At 38.0% G+C, this 18,355-nt stretch overlaps 1 protein-coding gene across 1 annotated transcript in view; it reads left to right on the top strand.

The window, feature by feature from the left end:
- Positions 1-18,355, top strand: part of LOC150108781 (protein-lysine N-trimethyltransferase SMYD5-like) — a 397,190-nt gene that overhangs the window by 244,305 nt on the left and 134,530 nt on the right. Inside the window, exon 8 of the mRNA XM_090414210.1 lies at positions 8,182-8,288. Within this exon, the coding sequence (XP_090270336.1) occupies positions 8,182-8,288 (107 nt within the window). The remainder of the gene's footprint in view (positions 1-8,181; positions 8,289-18,355) is intronic.

The following is an 18,355-nucleotide window of genomic DNA, read 5'->3' as shown; positions in this document are numbered from 1 at the left end:
CCAGAAGGGTGACGAGTGTGGTAAGAAAAGCAAAAAAGGATTACGAAAGAACATTGGCCATGCAGGCTAAAGAGAATCCTAAACAGTTTTTTAGATATGTAGCAAGTAAAAGGAACAATGTACATGGCAGAATGATTTTAAAGAATGCCGATGGTAGGGGGGTAACTGAATCAGTTGAGATAGTTGAGTTACTGAGTGAGCACTTTGCAAGAATATATCATCCAGGTGGTGACATTGCAGAAACGAATGTACCAGTAGATTATACGGGAATTGTGGTGAATGAAGTGGAGGTGGGTAGTCTATTGCATAACCTCAATGTCAATACATCTGTGGGATTGGATGGTATACCAGCTCGTGTTGTACGAGAAGCAGCTAAAGAATTGTCAGTACCCTTGACCATCTTGTTTAATTTGTGTCTCGGGTCTGGGTTAGTCCCGAGCAGGTGGAAAGAGGGGAAAATAATTCCACTGCATAAAGTTGGTTCCAAGACTGCTGTTGTAAATTACCGACCGATTAGCATATCAGGAATCATTGTCAAGGTCTTAGAGAAATTAGTCAAGAAAAGAATACAGGATTGGATAGATGAAAATGGGATATTGTATGGGGGACAACATGGTTTTATGAAGGGTAGATCATGCCTCAGTAACTTGCTCACGTTTTATAACACAGTGACGGCTGAACTGGATAGGGGTAATGGGTTTACAGTGATACCACTGGACCTTGCCAAGGCCTTTGATAGGATACCACATGGAACCCTAATCAGTAAACTGGAGCAGATGGGGATAGATATAGGGTTGGTGAGATGGATAGGAGGGTGGTTGAAGGAGAGATACCAGAGAGTGGTTTATTCAGGAGTGGAGTCTAAAAGACGGTTTGTGACTAGTGGAGTGGCTCAGTTCTTGGACCACTGCTTTTCAATTTGTTCATCAATGATATTGGAAAGGATTTGAGAGGAAGTGTTCACTTGTTTGCTGATGATGCAAAGTTAGGTAGAGCAATTGTGAGTGCACAGGATGTCAAAATTTTACAGGATGATTTGGATAGTTTGGAGGACTGGGCTAGGAAAAATGGATGTCAATTTAATGTGGCAAAGTGTAAGGTTATGCACTTTGGGGTGAAAAGAATAGCAGCAGCAGTATATCGCATTGGTGGAACCGTACTCCAGGAGATTGATGAGGCCAGGGATTTGGGAGTGTTGGTGGATGGGGAGTTGAAGTTTAGGGGGCACGTTGCAAAAGTGACTAAAACAGCTCACCAAATCACTTGGATTCTGAAAAATACTTTAACATGCAGAGACAAACAAGTTGTTGTTCCTCTGTATCGAGCCTTGATAAGACCCCATCTGCACTTCTGTGCCCAGTTATGGGCACCAGGGTTTCTTCGTGATGGGGAGGAAGTGGAGAGGGTCCAGAGACGAGTGACCAAGATGATAGCAGGTCTGTGGAATGAACCTTATGGGAATAGGTTGAGGATTTGTGGGTTGCAGAGATTGGATGATAGGCGAAGGAGGGGGTGATATGATTGAGACAATCAAATTACTGAAGGGTTTTTATAAGATTGATCCAATAGATATTTTTGAAAATATGACTGGTGGTGGGAGGACTAGGGGCCATGCATGGAAGCTGGGCAAGAGCGTGGTTGACAAGGGTGTTAGAGCTAGGTTTTTTACTTGGAGAGTGGTGAATGAGTGGAATAAGCTTCCAGAGTCTGTTGTGGGTGCTACGACCGTGAATGAGTTCAAGACAAGGTTTGATAGATACCGTGTGAATGTTGAATAGTTGTTCTTGACATGATGTTAGGGCCTCCCTCGATGAGTGTGTCGACTACTTGGAGTTTCCCGGAACAATAATAATAATAATAATAACTCCCAGCAAAGGTGGTAAAGTTCTGATCCCTAATCTTGGTTACTTAAATTAAGGGGATATTAAATCCCACATAGTTTTAAAACCGAATAAGAAACTCAAAGATTGGAATCTGAGAGTTTCTTGCCGAATATAGTAAACTATAAAGTATCGGCGACACTAGCGTTAGCCAATGCAAGTGATCCTAGTACGTAGTACAATACGTACTACGTATTACTTTATAGTTTACTATATTCGGCAAGAAACTCTCAGATTCCAATCTTTGAGTTTCTTATTCGGTTTTAAAGCTATGTGGGATTTAATATCCCCTTAATTTAAGTAATGTTTTCATTGCCGAAATGAAGCTTATTAGCTCTTTATACTTAAGTAACCTAATCTTGGTATTTCCCGTAATGTAAAAACACATTTCCTAGGAAATGTATGCTGTTATTACATTATGGTGGGAGGTCACTACCCAGACTGGTTTCAGCCTTTATTGAGGCTTCATCAGTGAGTAGCTAGACCAAATAAATACCAAAGGGTTTAGCGAAAAGAACTTATATACTCTGCTATATGAGTTGTCAAAAAGGTGCAACCATTAAGTTACTTAAATATAAAGAGCCAGTAGGCTTCATTTTGGTGATATAAACATTATTTAAATTAAGGGGATATTAAATCCCACATTGTTTTAAAACCGAATAAGAAACTCAAAGATTGGAATCAGAGAATTTCATGCCAAATATAGTAAACTATAAAAGTATCGGCGATTACTTTTATAGTTTACTATATTTGGCATGAAATTCTCTGATTCCAATCTTTGAGTTTCTTATTCGGTTTTAAAACAATGTGTGATTTAATATCCCCTTAATTTACATAATGTTTATATTGCCGAAATGAAGCCTATTGGCTCATTATATTTAAGTAACTTAATGGGTGCACCTCTTTGACAACTCGTATATTATTATTATTATTATGGCAACTCCAACTCCATCACCGAAATGAAGCCTATTGGCTCTTTATATTTAAGTAACTTAATGGGTGCACCTCTTTGACAACTCGTATATTATTATTATTATTACGGGCAACTCCAGGGAGTCATTAGACTCTTCGAGGGAGGCCCCAAATCATATTCATCACAACTATTCGACATTCATACAGTATCTATCATACCTCGCCTTAAACTCATTCACTGTCACAGCATCCACCACAGACTCAGGGAGCACATTCCACTCATTCACTACTCTAAAAGTAAAGAACCCAGCTCTAACACCTTTACTAACCACACTTTTGCCCAGTTTCCATGGATGTCCCCTAGTCCTCCCACACCACAACCAGCACTGTTCTCAAAAATATCTTCTGAATTAATTTTATAGAAACCCTTCAGTAATTTGAATGTCTCAATCATATCTCCCCTCCTCCGCCTATCAACCAATTTTTGCAACCCACAAATCCTCAACCTGTTCTCATACGGTTCATTCCACAGACCTGCTATCATCTTGGTCACTCGCCTCTGGATCCTCTCCACCTCCTCCCCATCAAGAAGAAACCTAGGTGACCAAATCTGAGCACAGTAGTCGAGATGGGGTCTTATCAAGGCTCGATACAGAGGAACAATAACCTGCTTGTCTCTGCTTGTCAACGTATTCTTCAGCAACCAAGTGATTTGATGAGCTGATTTGGCCACTTTTAAAATGTGTCCCCTAAATTTCAATTCCTTATCCACCAACACTCCTAAATCTTGTGCCTCATCAATTTCCTGGAGCACGGTTCCACCAATGCAGTAAACTGCCTCCAATCTTTTCACCCCAAAATGCATAACCTTACATTTTGCCACATTAAATTGACATCCATTCTCCCTAGCCCAGACCTCCAATCTATCCAAATCATCCTGCAAAATTTTGACGTCATCTGCATTCACTATTGCCCTACCCAACTTCGCATCATCTGCAAACAAATGAACTGTTCCTCTCAGATCCTTTCCTATATCATTTATGAACAAATTAAACAGCAGTGGTCCAAGAACAGATCCTTGTGGCACACCACTAGTCACAGGCCGTCTTGTGGACTCTACTCCTGAGTAAACCACTCTCTGATATCTCTCCGTCAACCACCCTCCTATCCATCTCACCAACCCTATGTCCATTCCCATATGCTGCAATTTACTGATTAGAATTCCATGTGGTATCCTGTCAAAGGCCTTAGCAAGGTCCAGTAGAATCACTGTAAACCCATTACCCTTATCCAGTTCAGCCGTCACTGTGTTATAATACTTGAGCAAGTTACTGAGGCATGATCTACCCTTCACAAAACCATGCTGTCCCCGATACAGTATCCCATTTTCTTCTATCCAATCTTTTATTTTCCTCGTGACTATTTTCTCTAAGACCTTGATAATGATTACTGTTATGCTGATTGGCCGGTAATTTTCAACAGCAGCCTTGGAACCACCTTTGTGCAGTGGAACTATTTTCCCCTCTTTCCACCCCTTTGGGACTGACCCAGTCCTGAGGCTCAAATTAAACAAAATGGTCAAGGGCACTGACAATTGTTTGGCCGCTTCACGTACGAATCGAGTTGGTATACCATCCAATCTCACAGATGTATTGACATTGAGGTTCTGTAATAGACTAGTTACCTCTACTTCATTCATCACAATTCCAGTATAAGCTGTTGGTTCTTCCATTTCCGCAAAGTCACCACCTGGATGATGTACTCTTGCAAAGTGCTCGCTCAGTAATTCCACAACGTCGACTGATTCGGTTACCTCCCTACCCTCAGCATTTTTTAAGATCATTCTACCATGAGCATTTTTCCTTTTACTTGCAACATATTGAAAAAACTGTTTGGGATTCTCTTTAGCCTGCATGGCCAATTTCCTTTCGTAATCTGCTTTTGCATTTCTTACCACCCTTGTTACCATCCTGGCCTGAGCTTTATACTGTTCCTGCACCTGATGGTCATCCTTCTCCTTAAATTCCCTCCACAATTGTTTCTTTTTTTGCAGCTCAAGCTTAATAGTGTTATTCATCCATTTAACCCCTACCTGATTTATTATTCGGACTCTTGGTATACAGTCAACCATTGCCTCCTGCAAACAGTTCTTAACCACTTCCCATGCACTATCAACATCCAGCCCTTGCAGTTTTACATGCCATGGCATTGAGCCAAGCACACACCTAAGCTTGTCATACTTAGCAGCCCGGTAATTCCACATGTATCCCTGTCTTAATTGTAAATTCGACTCCTTTAGACACCTCCCAAGTCATGACCTTATGGTCACTCTCACCAATTGGTGGCAACATGGTCATGTTCGTTACAGCTACATTCTCAGTTGCAATTACTAGGTCCAGCACTCTCTGCCCCCTGGTATTTTCCAATACATGTTGCCGTAGATAGTTGTCCCTTAATAACTGCATAAAATCCAATTCCTTCCTCCCATGTGCCCTCTCCTCTTTCCAGTCAATGTTATCATAATTGAAATCACCCATAATAATTACCCTCCTTCCACTCATTTCTTCTATTTGCTTATGCATACTATCCCCACCATCCACTCCATCACCCAGTCTATAGCAGCACCCAATTGTATATTTTGTTCTGCTAGATTCTATCTCACACCAAACAGCCTCAAATTTGCTTTTTCCCCCATCCTGCAGTTCAACTTCTATTCTCCTTGGCTGAAGCTCATCAGCTATCATCAATAACACTCCTCCCCCCTTTTTATTCACCCTGTCACTCCTGAACACTCCATACCCATCGCATTCAATCCCACTAGCTTTATCATCTTCTGTCAGCCTTGTTTCACTAATACCGACAACCTGTGGCCTGGAAGTGCCAACCATGGCCAAAATCTCTTCCTTCTTGTTCCTAATACTCCTGGCATTAGTGTACATGAATCACAGAAGCCCATTTGTCCCATCCCTACTTTGATGCCTTATGCTAACTATCCCATTCTGATTTGTTGTCCGTCGTACTCGCTCGAGCATAATATACTCATTCATACACTTAACTGCCCCCCCTAAAGTCTGCATATCTACTCCCCCCCCTCTTAATAAATCTAGTTTCCCTGAGTCTGTACCTCCACTTCCACATCATTCATCAACACTCTTTCAAGTCTCCGTACACGAACTCCATTCAAATGTAACCCATCCATCTTATATAAGTCTTTTCGCCCATCGAACTCATTCCACACATCCACAGATTCCACACCACTCTCCATGCATAACCCACGCATAAAGTCATTGGCAATTATGCCCCTCCTTCTAAACACTTCGCTGTCATACTGCGGTAAGATACTCACCATCCTAACTCTCTCACTCTTCTCTTTTGCTACCTCAAACAACTCCCTCACATCCTCTATCATTTCCATTTTGTCCTCTTTGAAATCATTCGTTCCTGCCACGATTATCATCTCTTTCACCCTCTGTTTTTGCAGTCGAATAGATTCGCTGACGTCCTTTATGTTCGCACCCGGCTGGTATGACTTCGTTAAACTCAATTATTACGCCTCTTAATAGCGAATCCCCATACAGCACTCGCTCCTTCATGTTATTGACGTTTACGAACATTCTATTATTTGCCGTCACAGACTTCCGCCGGTTATTTGTCGGTATGTTCAACACACATTTTTCCATACGCTCCAGTTGTCTTTTGGCTCTGTGTATCGCGCCATTCAAACGGGCAATTTCGCTACTCGTATTTATCTCACCATTTTCATTATCGTTCAAATCATCCATTCTTTCTGTGTTTCTACCTTCATTTACACTTTCAGCGACGCTCTCACACCTATCTGGACTACCACGCAATTCTCTAGTACACCGCCATTTTCTACATTCTGACTACCGTTAACGATATCAGTCCCGATACACGAAACGCGCTTGAAGTCTTCATTCTCTTTACACTTTCTACACATATTAACTCCACTATCACTTTCTAACCAGACTCCTACCACTCTTCGCAAGGCATACATCTCACAGACAGCACATTGCATAAATTCGTTTACATCAAAACTCTTAAACAAACATGGCGACCTGGCCGCCATTTTTTCTTTATCGGTGCCATGTGTACGCTATCTTTTCTTAAAAATAATAATTGAAATAACAGAAAACACGCAAAAATTGCACAGACACACCAAGAAACAAAAAGCAAACAATACTACTTAAAATTCTAGTAAAATATCTAATGTTAACACAAAATAATACTAATCTTTTCAGGAGCTCTCGACAAGCCGACGATCTAATCCGTGCGACACCAAGCGACCCCGATATCAGAGTATAGCAGAGTATATAAGTTCTTTTCGCTTATACCATTTGGTATTAATTTGGTCTAGCTACTCACTGATGAAGCCTCAATAAAGGCTGAAACCGGCCTAGGTAGTGACCTCCCACCATAATGTAATAACAACATACATTTCCTAGGAAATGTGTTTTTACATTATGGGAAGTACCAAGAATAGTGATCAGAACTTTACCACCTTTGCTGCGAGTTGCCCGAGATTGTACTACATACTAGGACTACTTGCATTAGCTCACGCTAGTAATCGCCGATACTTTTATAGTTTACTATATTCGGCATGAAACTCTCTCTCTGATTCCAATCTTTGAGTTTCTTATTCGGTTTGTGATACTCAGATTACATCTTGTTCACATGTTGTCATTTGTATAAGATGTTGAGCAAGAGCATTAGAAGTCCAGCAATTTACATTTATACGACCCTTCAATTATCAGAACAGCAACTGCTGATAAGTGAAGTGTCAGATAATTGAAGTATAATTTCATAGCACTCTACCAGAAATAGACATATAAGGGTTGGTAATTGAAGGCTCATTGTTGTGAAAGTCTAATAAATAGTAAATTACTATAAATACACATGGTAGATAGTGTTGGTGAATGGAATGCATTGGAATAGTGGGAAGTGAATGTATATTACATTGGTAAGTAGTGGAATTGGAGGAGTTCTGTGTCCTTGTATGTAGAGCATGGTTTCCAGATTATCTAACTCTTATATAGAGACTAAATGTAGAACTTTTCCATCATGCTCCAAAAAGTGGGGTGGTGCTCGCATTGGGCAGTGAAGGACATTTACACAGCATTCATGTCCCCGGTGAGTGAGATTTGACTCCACAGCCCTGTTGGTTGGAAGTAAATACACTAACCATTGGGCCAGCCAGGCCAGCATTGAGAGAAATATGGATAAAATAGTATAGTTAATTTTGTGTGTAGAATGGAAGACTTCCTGCAACAAGGAAGTATTCCATTCTTTCGGAGTGAGCAACCTTGATAATAATAAATAAAAATAATGTAAACAAGTCTAATTTCTAATTATCTTTATTATTATCTTTCAGTGCTCTAAGTGCATGGATGAAAAACTGTGATGCATTAGATTTATCTTATGAGGAGAGGGAGAGGTTAAATAACCTAATTGACAAGCTTTACGATGATATTGAAAAAGGTATATATGTTAATTACTTAAGAATGTGAAACTTGTGAAGTGCATCTTTTAATAATAGAGTATATATCATGTGACTTGTTGCTAAATATGCTGATTACACATTTATTATTAAAATTCTGTACTATTTTTCATGCAACATGTAGATATCCTCATTTATTTTCAAGGTCATCAGAAATCTTTTTTTTCTCTTCAGTGCCATGAGACATTGTTTTTTGGGGGAGAAGGGGAGGGGAGGAGATTCCATTAAAGTAATAAAACAGTGTGAAGATTTTTTTTATTTCAAATGATTAATGTACTTTCATGATTTACAGCTGTTTTTATTTTTTAGTACTCTTCTGAAATTGACATTCTTAGTATTTAGAGAGGAAAAAAATCTTCCTAGGTTGAGTAAAGGAGATTCATATAATCACCACAGTAGCTTTTGTCATTCACCTTGGAAAAGTCATCAGAGCAAGACTAGCCAGTTGATGATTGCCAGTGTTATGGAATCAAATGCTTTCTTGTAATCAATGAATGCCAAGTGAAGTGGGAGTCTGTATTTGTTGGATCTCTGTTATTTCTCATAGTATTTGTATGTGATTTGTGATGCTGAAACTACTTCAGAAGCCTGATTGTTTATATGGTTGAGCATAGGGCAGCATTTTCCCTGGGTGATGTGACAGCATCCCTATAAACAACTTGTAAATTACAGGTAGGAGGCTAAATAGGTCTATAATTTTTCAAGTCTTCTTTATCCCATTTTTTATATAAAAGAATTTCTGATTCTGTAAATTGTACCAGAAGGTTACCATGTTCATTTCTTTCACCATAGTCAAATTTACCAACTGATGTTTTGTATTCTTGTTGTTGACCAATCCTTGCATTGAAGTATAATTTTAAGTTTAATCATTTTAAGCTGTTGTTTTCCTTTGTTACTCAGGTAGGTGTCAGATGTCTTTGTAAAAAGATTTGACTTTATCATCATCTTAACTCATGGTGGGCATATGCCTGGATGAGTTGTAATTGATCTCTCTTAATAGCTAGATCACTAGTTCTAGATTGGACTGATGGATTGGATTGGAATGGACTTTGCCATTCTATCTGAAGAGTTTTCAGTTTCTTATTAATAATCCATTCTCTCTACCCATGCAATAGACTAGATATCCACTGTGTAATCTATAAAGTCTTCTCCCTTTCTCCCTATTTCACTTAGTCCAAATTAATTTTACCAAGTTCATCCTTCAGTTCAAGAAGTCTTTGAATCAGAGTAAAGGGATTGTTCATTATAAGTAGTCAAGGTCATCATCAGATGACAGTTCTGTCTATATCTCTGGTGATTTTTATCACCTATTGTGCCTTGGCCACCTCCAGAGAATGAGAGCAAAGTCTTTTCTGTTGGGGCCCGGTTTCTTACTGTAATAAGAGAGAAGGATAAAGCATTCTTGGAAGATTATCAGTAGTTGTTAAGATCTTAGAGAAATTAGTGAGGGACCATATAGTGTTGGACAGATTATTATTATTGTGACACGTCCAGGGAGTCCAAGGACTCATTGTGGGAGGGCACACTACTCTACTTCGCTAAATACATCTTCCTCTCCAACTACAACACTAGTACCATCAATGCCATCTATTGCCATCCTCACCAACAACAGTATTTTTTGTCTGTAAATTACATGTGTTCTGAAGGCCGATTTGTCTGTATGTGGGATGAAAAACTCGATTTTCCAGGAGAAAAAACCCTGCTACTTCCAGATGAGGGTAATGTTATCTGTGAGAGTCAACATGGATTTGTTAAGGAATGCTCTTGCTTTAGTAATATGAGTGCCTTTTATAATAAAGTGACAAGAGCAGTCGATGAGAGAAAGGCATATACTGCCATTTTTTTTTGGATTTTGCAAAGGCATTTGACAGTGCCATATGATAAGCTGATATTTAAGTTGCAGCACATGGGTTTAAATGTTGGGTTAGTCAAATGGATTCAGGAGATTGGCTGTCTGATAGGTATCAGAGAGTTGTGTATATGGTGGGGCGGTATCAAGGAGGCAGAAGGTTACAAGTGGAGTCCCACAGTGCTCAGTACTGGGACCTGTATTGTTTAACCTTTATATCAATGACATTGTCAATTGATTGCAGGGGGGATATTCAGTTGTTTGCAGATGATGTGAAGCTGGGAAGGGTTATTAGTAATAGTGCAGATGTGGTAGCCCTGCAAGAGGATTTGAATAAACTAGACCAGTGATGGCAAACCTTTTTTACCCAGGGGTATCGAACATTTTTTTTTTTTTTAAATATTGATGTTGTTGATGTGCCACTTGCATACATGCATTATAAATTTAACTACATAATCATAGATGGTGACTTATACATATCATGTTAGGCTATTTATTTAATAGGACATTGATATAAAATCTATGAATTCATATTATACAATTAATTTAATAAAGTGAAATTACAAACTTACATTACATTTAATGACTTTTCTGTTGCTGAGTACTGGTAGAAAGTTGCTTTATAGAAGGGCTATAGTGTGTACATTTTAATGCTACACAAGCAGCGCTCAAATCATCACTCAATCTGTTTCTCCCTTTCTTCGATTTGATAGTATTTAAGGGAGAAAATAGAGTTTCACAAGAGTATGTAGAAGAGTAAATTGTTAGAAGAGCTTTAGCAAAGATTTTAAGAGCATGAAAGTATTCGGGAAGGCTATTCCACATGCTTAGAATTTCACTGTCTGAATTTTTACATAAGATATCATGCAGACATTCCCACTCAAGTTCTTCTAATTTATTTCTAAGAGCAATAAACTTTTTTTTCCAGATGGGATTACACTGAAAGTTGGCTAGTTGCATTTCTAGATCTTTTAAATCCAACCACTCAAAACCATCTAATTTAAGATCCATGAATTCTGTTTCATCGAGATGCTTTATGAATTGGATTGTTTGTTCCAACATTCGAAATTTCTCAAATCTAGAAGAAAACTGCTCAGCTACTGACTTTAGAACTTTGATAGATTGGTCGATATGTTGTTCACGATTTTTGAGGCTGGTTTCGTTAAAAAAAAATTTCGCTCTTGGGAAATATTTAAGATTGTTACTTTCTAAATCACATTGAAATATTTTGAGTTTATTCTCGAAGCTCTTAATCGTGCCAAACATAACATCGACAGATTTTTCGAAACCTTGCAATTATATATTAAGTTCATTCAGGTGTAATGAAAAATCTGTGAAAAACATCAGCTTACTGAGCCAAGCAGAATCGTTTGACTGAGAAAATTCATGCTCCAGCAGAATCGTTCGACTGAGAAAATTCATGCTCCATGCCCTTCGTATTTAAATATAATTTAATTTCATTTAAACATTCAACAAACCGTTCAAGTACTTGGCCACGACTCAACCATCGAATATTATTGTACATTAATAGACCATTGTAAACTGATTCAAATTCGCTTAAAAATTAATTAAATTCTCATTTGTTTAAAGCCCTGGCAGCAATAAAATTAGTTACCTTTGTCACAATTCTCATCACATCATCCAAATCCTTTAAGCCTGATTTCACACACAGTGTCTCCTGATGTATAATACAATGGAAACAAAGCAGGAGATGACCAACATATTCTGTGAATTGTTTGATAAAACCGACATTACAGCCAACCATATTAGTCGCGCCATCAGTTGTAATCAAAAATATTTTTGATAAATCTATCTGTTTCTCACGGAACACTTTAACCACACAGTCACATATGTCTACCTGTCATGTTTTGAGGTAAATTTTCTAACTTTATCAATTCCTCGTGCATAGAATCACCATGAACATACCTTGCAATAATAGCCAATCGAGCTGATGACGTAATATCTGTAGTTTCGTCGAGACAAATGGAAAAACAATTTCATGAATTCGAGTCTTGTTTTAATTGAATTTCTATACTAGCATTCATTGATATAACTCTGTCTTTAATAGTATTCCTACTTAATGGTAACGCTTTCATGCACTTTACAATAGCTTCCTTATTATGAAAGTCCTCAAATAAAAATGGTGCACACTTTACAAAAGCTTCTTTAATATAATCGCCATCATTAAGTGGTTTCCCACGTTCAACAATAGTATGTGAAATACTGTAACTTGCGGCTACTAAATTTGAAGGTCCTGAAACAAATTTAATTAAAGTCCTTGATTGTGATTCTGCCAGTTTTAGATGTTGCGATATGTATTCTTTCGTTCTTAAAAAGTTTTTTGTAGGAGCCATTTGTGCTTATTTTCAAAATGTCTTCTTGCATTCCAAGTTCTACTCACAGATAGCTCACCACACAATTTACAGAGAACTTTATCGCCTCTATCAATAACACCATATTGTTCAGTCCGAGCATCTTGGAAATTTCTTCCACTTCCTTTCTGTGATAATTTTAGTTTTTTTTTATTAGTGCTAGCTGCCATTGTAAAAGGGTTCACAAATTAAAAAAGAGCACAATTATATACAACTGTAATAAAGCAGTAATAATTAATAAGAACTAACAATTACTGGAAATGAATTATACACCATCAACTCAAATTACTTAAGTGGCAGACCATGCAAGACTACCACTACTTCTTTCAGCAGGGTTGCTAGATTTGTTACCGGTACGTTCGTAGCAACCTTGTTACATTTTACTCTCTATCATGCTACTAAATAGCTATTTGGTTTTGTTGCGACGTCATCCTAAGTTGTTACTATTTGCATTATTTAACAAAATTTACTGAATTTATTGCAACTATAAAAATGTTTTCATTATTTACTCAAATAAATTCAATATTTAATGCTGCGAATTATATTTTCTGTTAAAGTGGTTTTAAATATTTTTCGAACTTGTATTACTCAGTCGAGAGACTTGGAATGCATGCATGAACGAATTTCACACAGAGGTCAAATGAAAACTTTTAAGTTTATAATATATAAAGCACGTATTTATAAGTTTTTATCGTATAATATTGATAATAATTTTTATAAGTTTGTATAATATCATATGACTATGCAGAAATTATAATGATTAAGAAAGAAAACGTAAACTTAAAATGCTCGTTGTTTATAGGCTTGTTACAAAATAAAATAGAAATAGGCTAACTATAAAATATAATTCTTTCAATGAACCGAAACATTTCTTCACCTTAACTGAGAGCGATCTTACATGATTTATCGCAGTTTTTTCATCAGAATACCAATAACTCAACATTCATAGTGTGTCACCTGAAACCCTCAAGTGTGTCAGTGCTGACACGCATGTCATAGGTTCGCCATCACTGAACTATATAGATGAGCAAATGAATGTGGGTGTTGGTTTCATGCACCAAAGTGTAAAGTCTTGAAGTTTGGGATACATCGATGGGAAAACGTAAACTTAAAATGCTCGTTGTTTATAGGCTTGTTACAAAATAAAATAGAAATAGGCTAACTATAAAATATAATTCTTTCAATGAACCGAAACATTTCTTCACCTTAACTGAGAGCGATCTTACATGATTTATCGCAGTTTTTTCATCAGAATACCAATAACTCAACATTCATAGTGTGTCACCTGAAACCCTCAAGTGTGTCAGTGCTGACACGCATGTCATAGGTTCGCCATCACTGAACTATATAGATGAGCAAATGAATGTGGGTGTTGGTTTCATGCACCAAAGTGTAAAGTCTTGAAGTTTGGGATACATCGATGGGAGGCTGCATACTCGATTGGAGGATCTGTACTGGAGGAAGTAGGGGAGACAGATCTAGGGATGATTATTGATAGAAAACTGAAATTCAAGGAACATATTGCAAAGGTGGTGAAGGTAACCATGAGGATTGCTGCAATACTGAGATGGAAGCTAAAATGCAGAGATAAGAGTTAATGTTCCATTGTATAAGATCCTGATCAGACCACACTTGGATTATTGTTTTCAAATTTGGTCCCCAGGATTTGAAAGGGATAAATTACTGTGGAAAGGGTACAGAGTCAGATAACAAAGATGGTCTCAGGACTGTAAAATGTTAATTATGAGGAACGGCTGATGGAATGTGGACTGCAGAGTTTTGTAGATTTGGAAGAAGGAGAGATGATACGATTGAGACTTTTAAATGGTTGAGAGGTAGTTACAGGGTTGACACTGGGAGTTCTTTTATTTAGTGGAACAGCAGGAAGGAGCGATGACAAGGGCCATCCCTGGAAGTTGCAAGAGGGTGAGGAGTGGTTTCTTTGCATGAAGGATGGTTGAACCGTGAAATGCATTATCTGATAGAGTGGTGAGAGCAAGAATGGTCAATGAGTTCAAGGAATGGTATGATAGACTTTGTTTCCTAGGAAGGATCTCCCACAATGAGTCTTTTGACTCCATGGAGGCCTGAATAATAATGATAATAATAATATGCCCATAGTCACCAGGTTGGCTAGGTGGGTTGGTGATGTGGACTAACATTTCTCATAGTCCAGATGGAAAGGTTTTATATATATATATATATATATATATACACACACACACACACACAGCTGTGACTTGGTCACCAGAGTCAACTAATTTGGCTTACCACTTTAGCCAATGTTCTTACAATGCTTGTCATTCTTTACCTTGAACTCATCCAATGACTAAACACTTGCAACTGCCTATGGCAATCCACACACCTGTTCACCACCCTCCAAGCAAAAAAAACTTACTCCTCAATCTTGCTAATTACACCCACACACAAGTTTCCAGAGTTGACTCCTTTTTTCTTACTTTCTACCACATATTGAAAAACGTCTTCTGTATCAATAATTCTATAAATCCCCTTTAATAACTTATGTTGCCTTATCATATCCTCCCCCTCTTCTCAACTTGGATAAGTTTTTTGTAAGCAACAGACCTTCAGTCCATTCTCATAATGTGATGACGGATGCAGGTAACCAGATGGTTGTAGAGTAATCCTCTTGTGATCTAATTAAAACCTTATAAATAGGAATAAACTTCCTATCCATGCTTAGTGTTCTTAAGCATATGTCCTATAAACTTCAACTTTGTAAACACTGAAATCCTTGCCCTCGCAAAATTTTCTGTACTTCATTTCCATCAACATATCATAGAGGATATTACAAGCTGCATACATGGCTTGTGATATCTTCTTAGCATAGTGCATCATCATATGCTTTTCCAATTTAAACTGACAGTGGTTTGTGCCCATACCAACATTCTCTTTAAGTCACCATGCATGATCCATATCATCATCTCAATCATGCAGGATCCATATCATCATCTTATTCTTCTCTCTTCCCACTTTTACGTCATAGGCCTACAACTGAATATTTCCCCTTTAATCATTTCCTGTACCACTGGTGTACAAATTAAATAGCAGGAAGCGCTGTGTCCTGTAGTATACCACTGGTCACTCACCTGTGACAACGTATCAATGAGTAACATCAATGTTACTCATTGATACATTCATGAGCCTCCATCATATCCATATCACCAGCTTCTTACCCATCCCTATTTGCTCCAATTTATGTAACAATTAGTGGCATCTTGTCAAACGTCTTTGCAAAGTCTAGCAGTATTCAGTTTGTAGTCAATTTATTGTAAAAAGTGAGGAAATTACAAAAACAACACCTACCATTCACAAAATGATGTTGCTCATGTGGAGTATCATATCCATTCCACCCATTCCTGAATTCTTTTACTAACTTCTGCATACAAATCCTAAGATACTTACTGGTCTGAAATTTTCTGCCTCTATCTTGGAGCCTCTTTTATGCATCAGAAATGTGTTACCCTCTTTCCACTCAATAGCCACTTTCCCAGAGCTGAGACTTCATGCAAAAGAATTGGGATATCCTTTTAAATTCTCATGTGTGGACTGATATTTCATCTAATCCTATGGCCATATTTTTTTATTATTATTATTATTTGACACCTCCAGAGAGTCTAAAGACTCATCGAGGGAGGGCATTTGCTCTACAACTCTGTTTCTGCACCCAATCCACCAACTGACCTCAACTCTGCCAACGCCATCTACTGCTGACTACCGCCACTAGTTTTTCCACAGACAATCACAAACATCCATGCCCACGGTGGGATTCGAACCCGCAGCCTTTTGGCTGGAGAGCGGATACGCTAACCACTCAGCCAAGCATGTCGTCAAATTTACATTCAAGTTCTGTGTTATCCTTAGCACCTGCACTTCGTCTACCTCTATTCTCACATCACTCAATGTCCTGACACAGCAGCCCTTGCAGTGTCAGGAACTGAATATTTTTGTTACTGAGTGAATGATCACTTAGTAGCTGAAATATTTTATCTATTTCTGTTACTTTCCTATCTTCAGCACTCATTAAAGATATCCTTTTGTAGTAGTTCCTCCTGTTCCTCACCACACAACAACAACAAACAAAAAAAAACTTTTGAATATTATTATTATATGCAGTCAAAAGATTCATTGTGAGAGACCCAAACTATCCACACAATCAATCATGCCTCTGCTTGAACTCAGAAACAGACACAGTACTTACAACTGACACTGGCAACCCATTCCACTCATTCAAAACTCTCAAAGTAAAAACAATGTAGTCCTCACACCCCTACTAAGCACACCTTTATTCAACTTCCAGGGAATGAACCTTTGTTCTGGCTCCTCTAACCAAGTGCTGAAACATTTCCCCTATATATCAATCCTATAAAATCTTTTTAGCAACTTAAATGTTTCTATCATATCCTCTCTTTTTCTCCTATCAACCAACTTTTGCAATCCATACACCTTCAATCTGTCCTCATAGGGAACATTCCACAGGCCACTCACCATCTTGGTCACTCGCCTCAGAATCCTCTCCACCGTTTCCACATCCCCAGGGGACCAGACTGGACATATCAAGGCCTTATAAAGAGCAATTACGACTTCCTTATCTCTACTTGTTAATGTGTTCTTCACTAGCCAAGTAATCTTATGTGCTACCTTAGCAATATGTCCTCTAAACTTTAACTCTCTGTCTACTACTACCCCTAAATCTCTAGCTTCATCTATTTCCATCAATATGGTAGACAGCTTGTAATTTATTTATCCCAAAATGCATAACTTTATATTTCACCACATTAAATTGATACCCATTATATTTTGCCCATACTGATAGATTCATAAGAAGCTGTCAGTTTATGTTGTGGCCATACACAAGAGGTTGGTTGTTCAACCTATAGTACATTAGTACCGTGTATGGGTAGTAGATTGGGAAAGGAGGAACTTTTTTACATTTGATTTAAATTATTGTAAATTGTATTCCTTGGAAAAGGAATATAATTTACAATCATTTGCAATTTACAATTTTCATTTACAATTCACATTCCACAGTGTAGCAGTTGCAGGGGTGAAGGAGGAGGAAAAAAAACGTGTTCTTTTTTTTTCTAGGTGTATGTATTCCAACAAGCTTAGTACTGAGTGGAGGAATTATTGATGTTATTTCAGATGAGCATTTCCCATGGAAATATTCGTAGAATATACATACTGCAGAAACCAAACGTCTGTGTGAAAGTGAGGGGAAAGAGTTGGTAAGAGATGGGTCATTAATAAGTCTAATTGCTCTCCTCTGTATTGAATCAAGCATTTTGAGAGAGCTTTTAGGGGCCCCACCCCCCATATGTGGGAGCAGTATTCACTAGTGGGCGGATTTGTGATTTGTATAATGTTAATAGCTGCTTAGGGATGAAGTACCGTATTGAGCGAAAGAGAAATCCTATTTTTTTTTTGAAGCTGATGATGCAATTGTTGTGATGTGTTTATGCCAGGAGAAATTTGATGTGTGGGTAATTCCAAGAAGAGAGATCTCAAACTGTCTGGAAATTTGGGTATTATCAAAAAGGATACTGGAAAAAAAGGGTTCTTTTTTATGAGAAATAGGAAAGAACTGGATTTTATTAGCATTGAAATTGATGAGTTTATCCGAACCCCCTTGTAGGATGGCTTGGAGATCAGAATTGAGGGTGATGGTGGTTGATGTTCTGTAGGTTGAGGTGAGTTGTGTAGGGTAAGGTTTGTCAAATGAAAGCGAGTAGTGTAGTGTGCTGTCATCTGCAAAACTGTGTATTGGGTTGGAGGCCAACTGAAGTAAGTTGTTGATATATAGCAG

This window comes from Typopeltis vanoorti, chromosome 2 (genome assembly GCF_054136105.1).
Source record: "Typopeltis vanoorti isolate ZY-2024b chromosome 2, IOZ_Tvanoo_1.0, whole genome shotgun sequence".
Lineage (NCBI taxonomy): Eukaryota > Metazoa > Arthropoda > Arachnida > Uropygi > Thelyphonidae > Typopeltis > Typopeltis vanoorti.
Note: the sequence above shows the minus strand (reverse complement) of the source record. Positions and strands in the feature narration are given on the sequence as shown.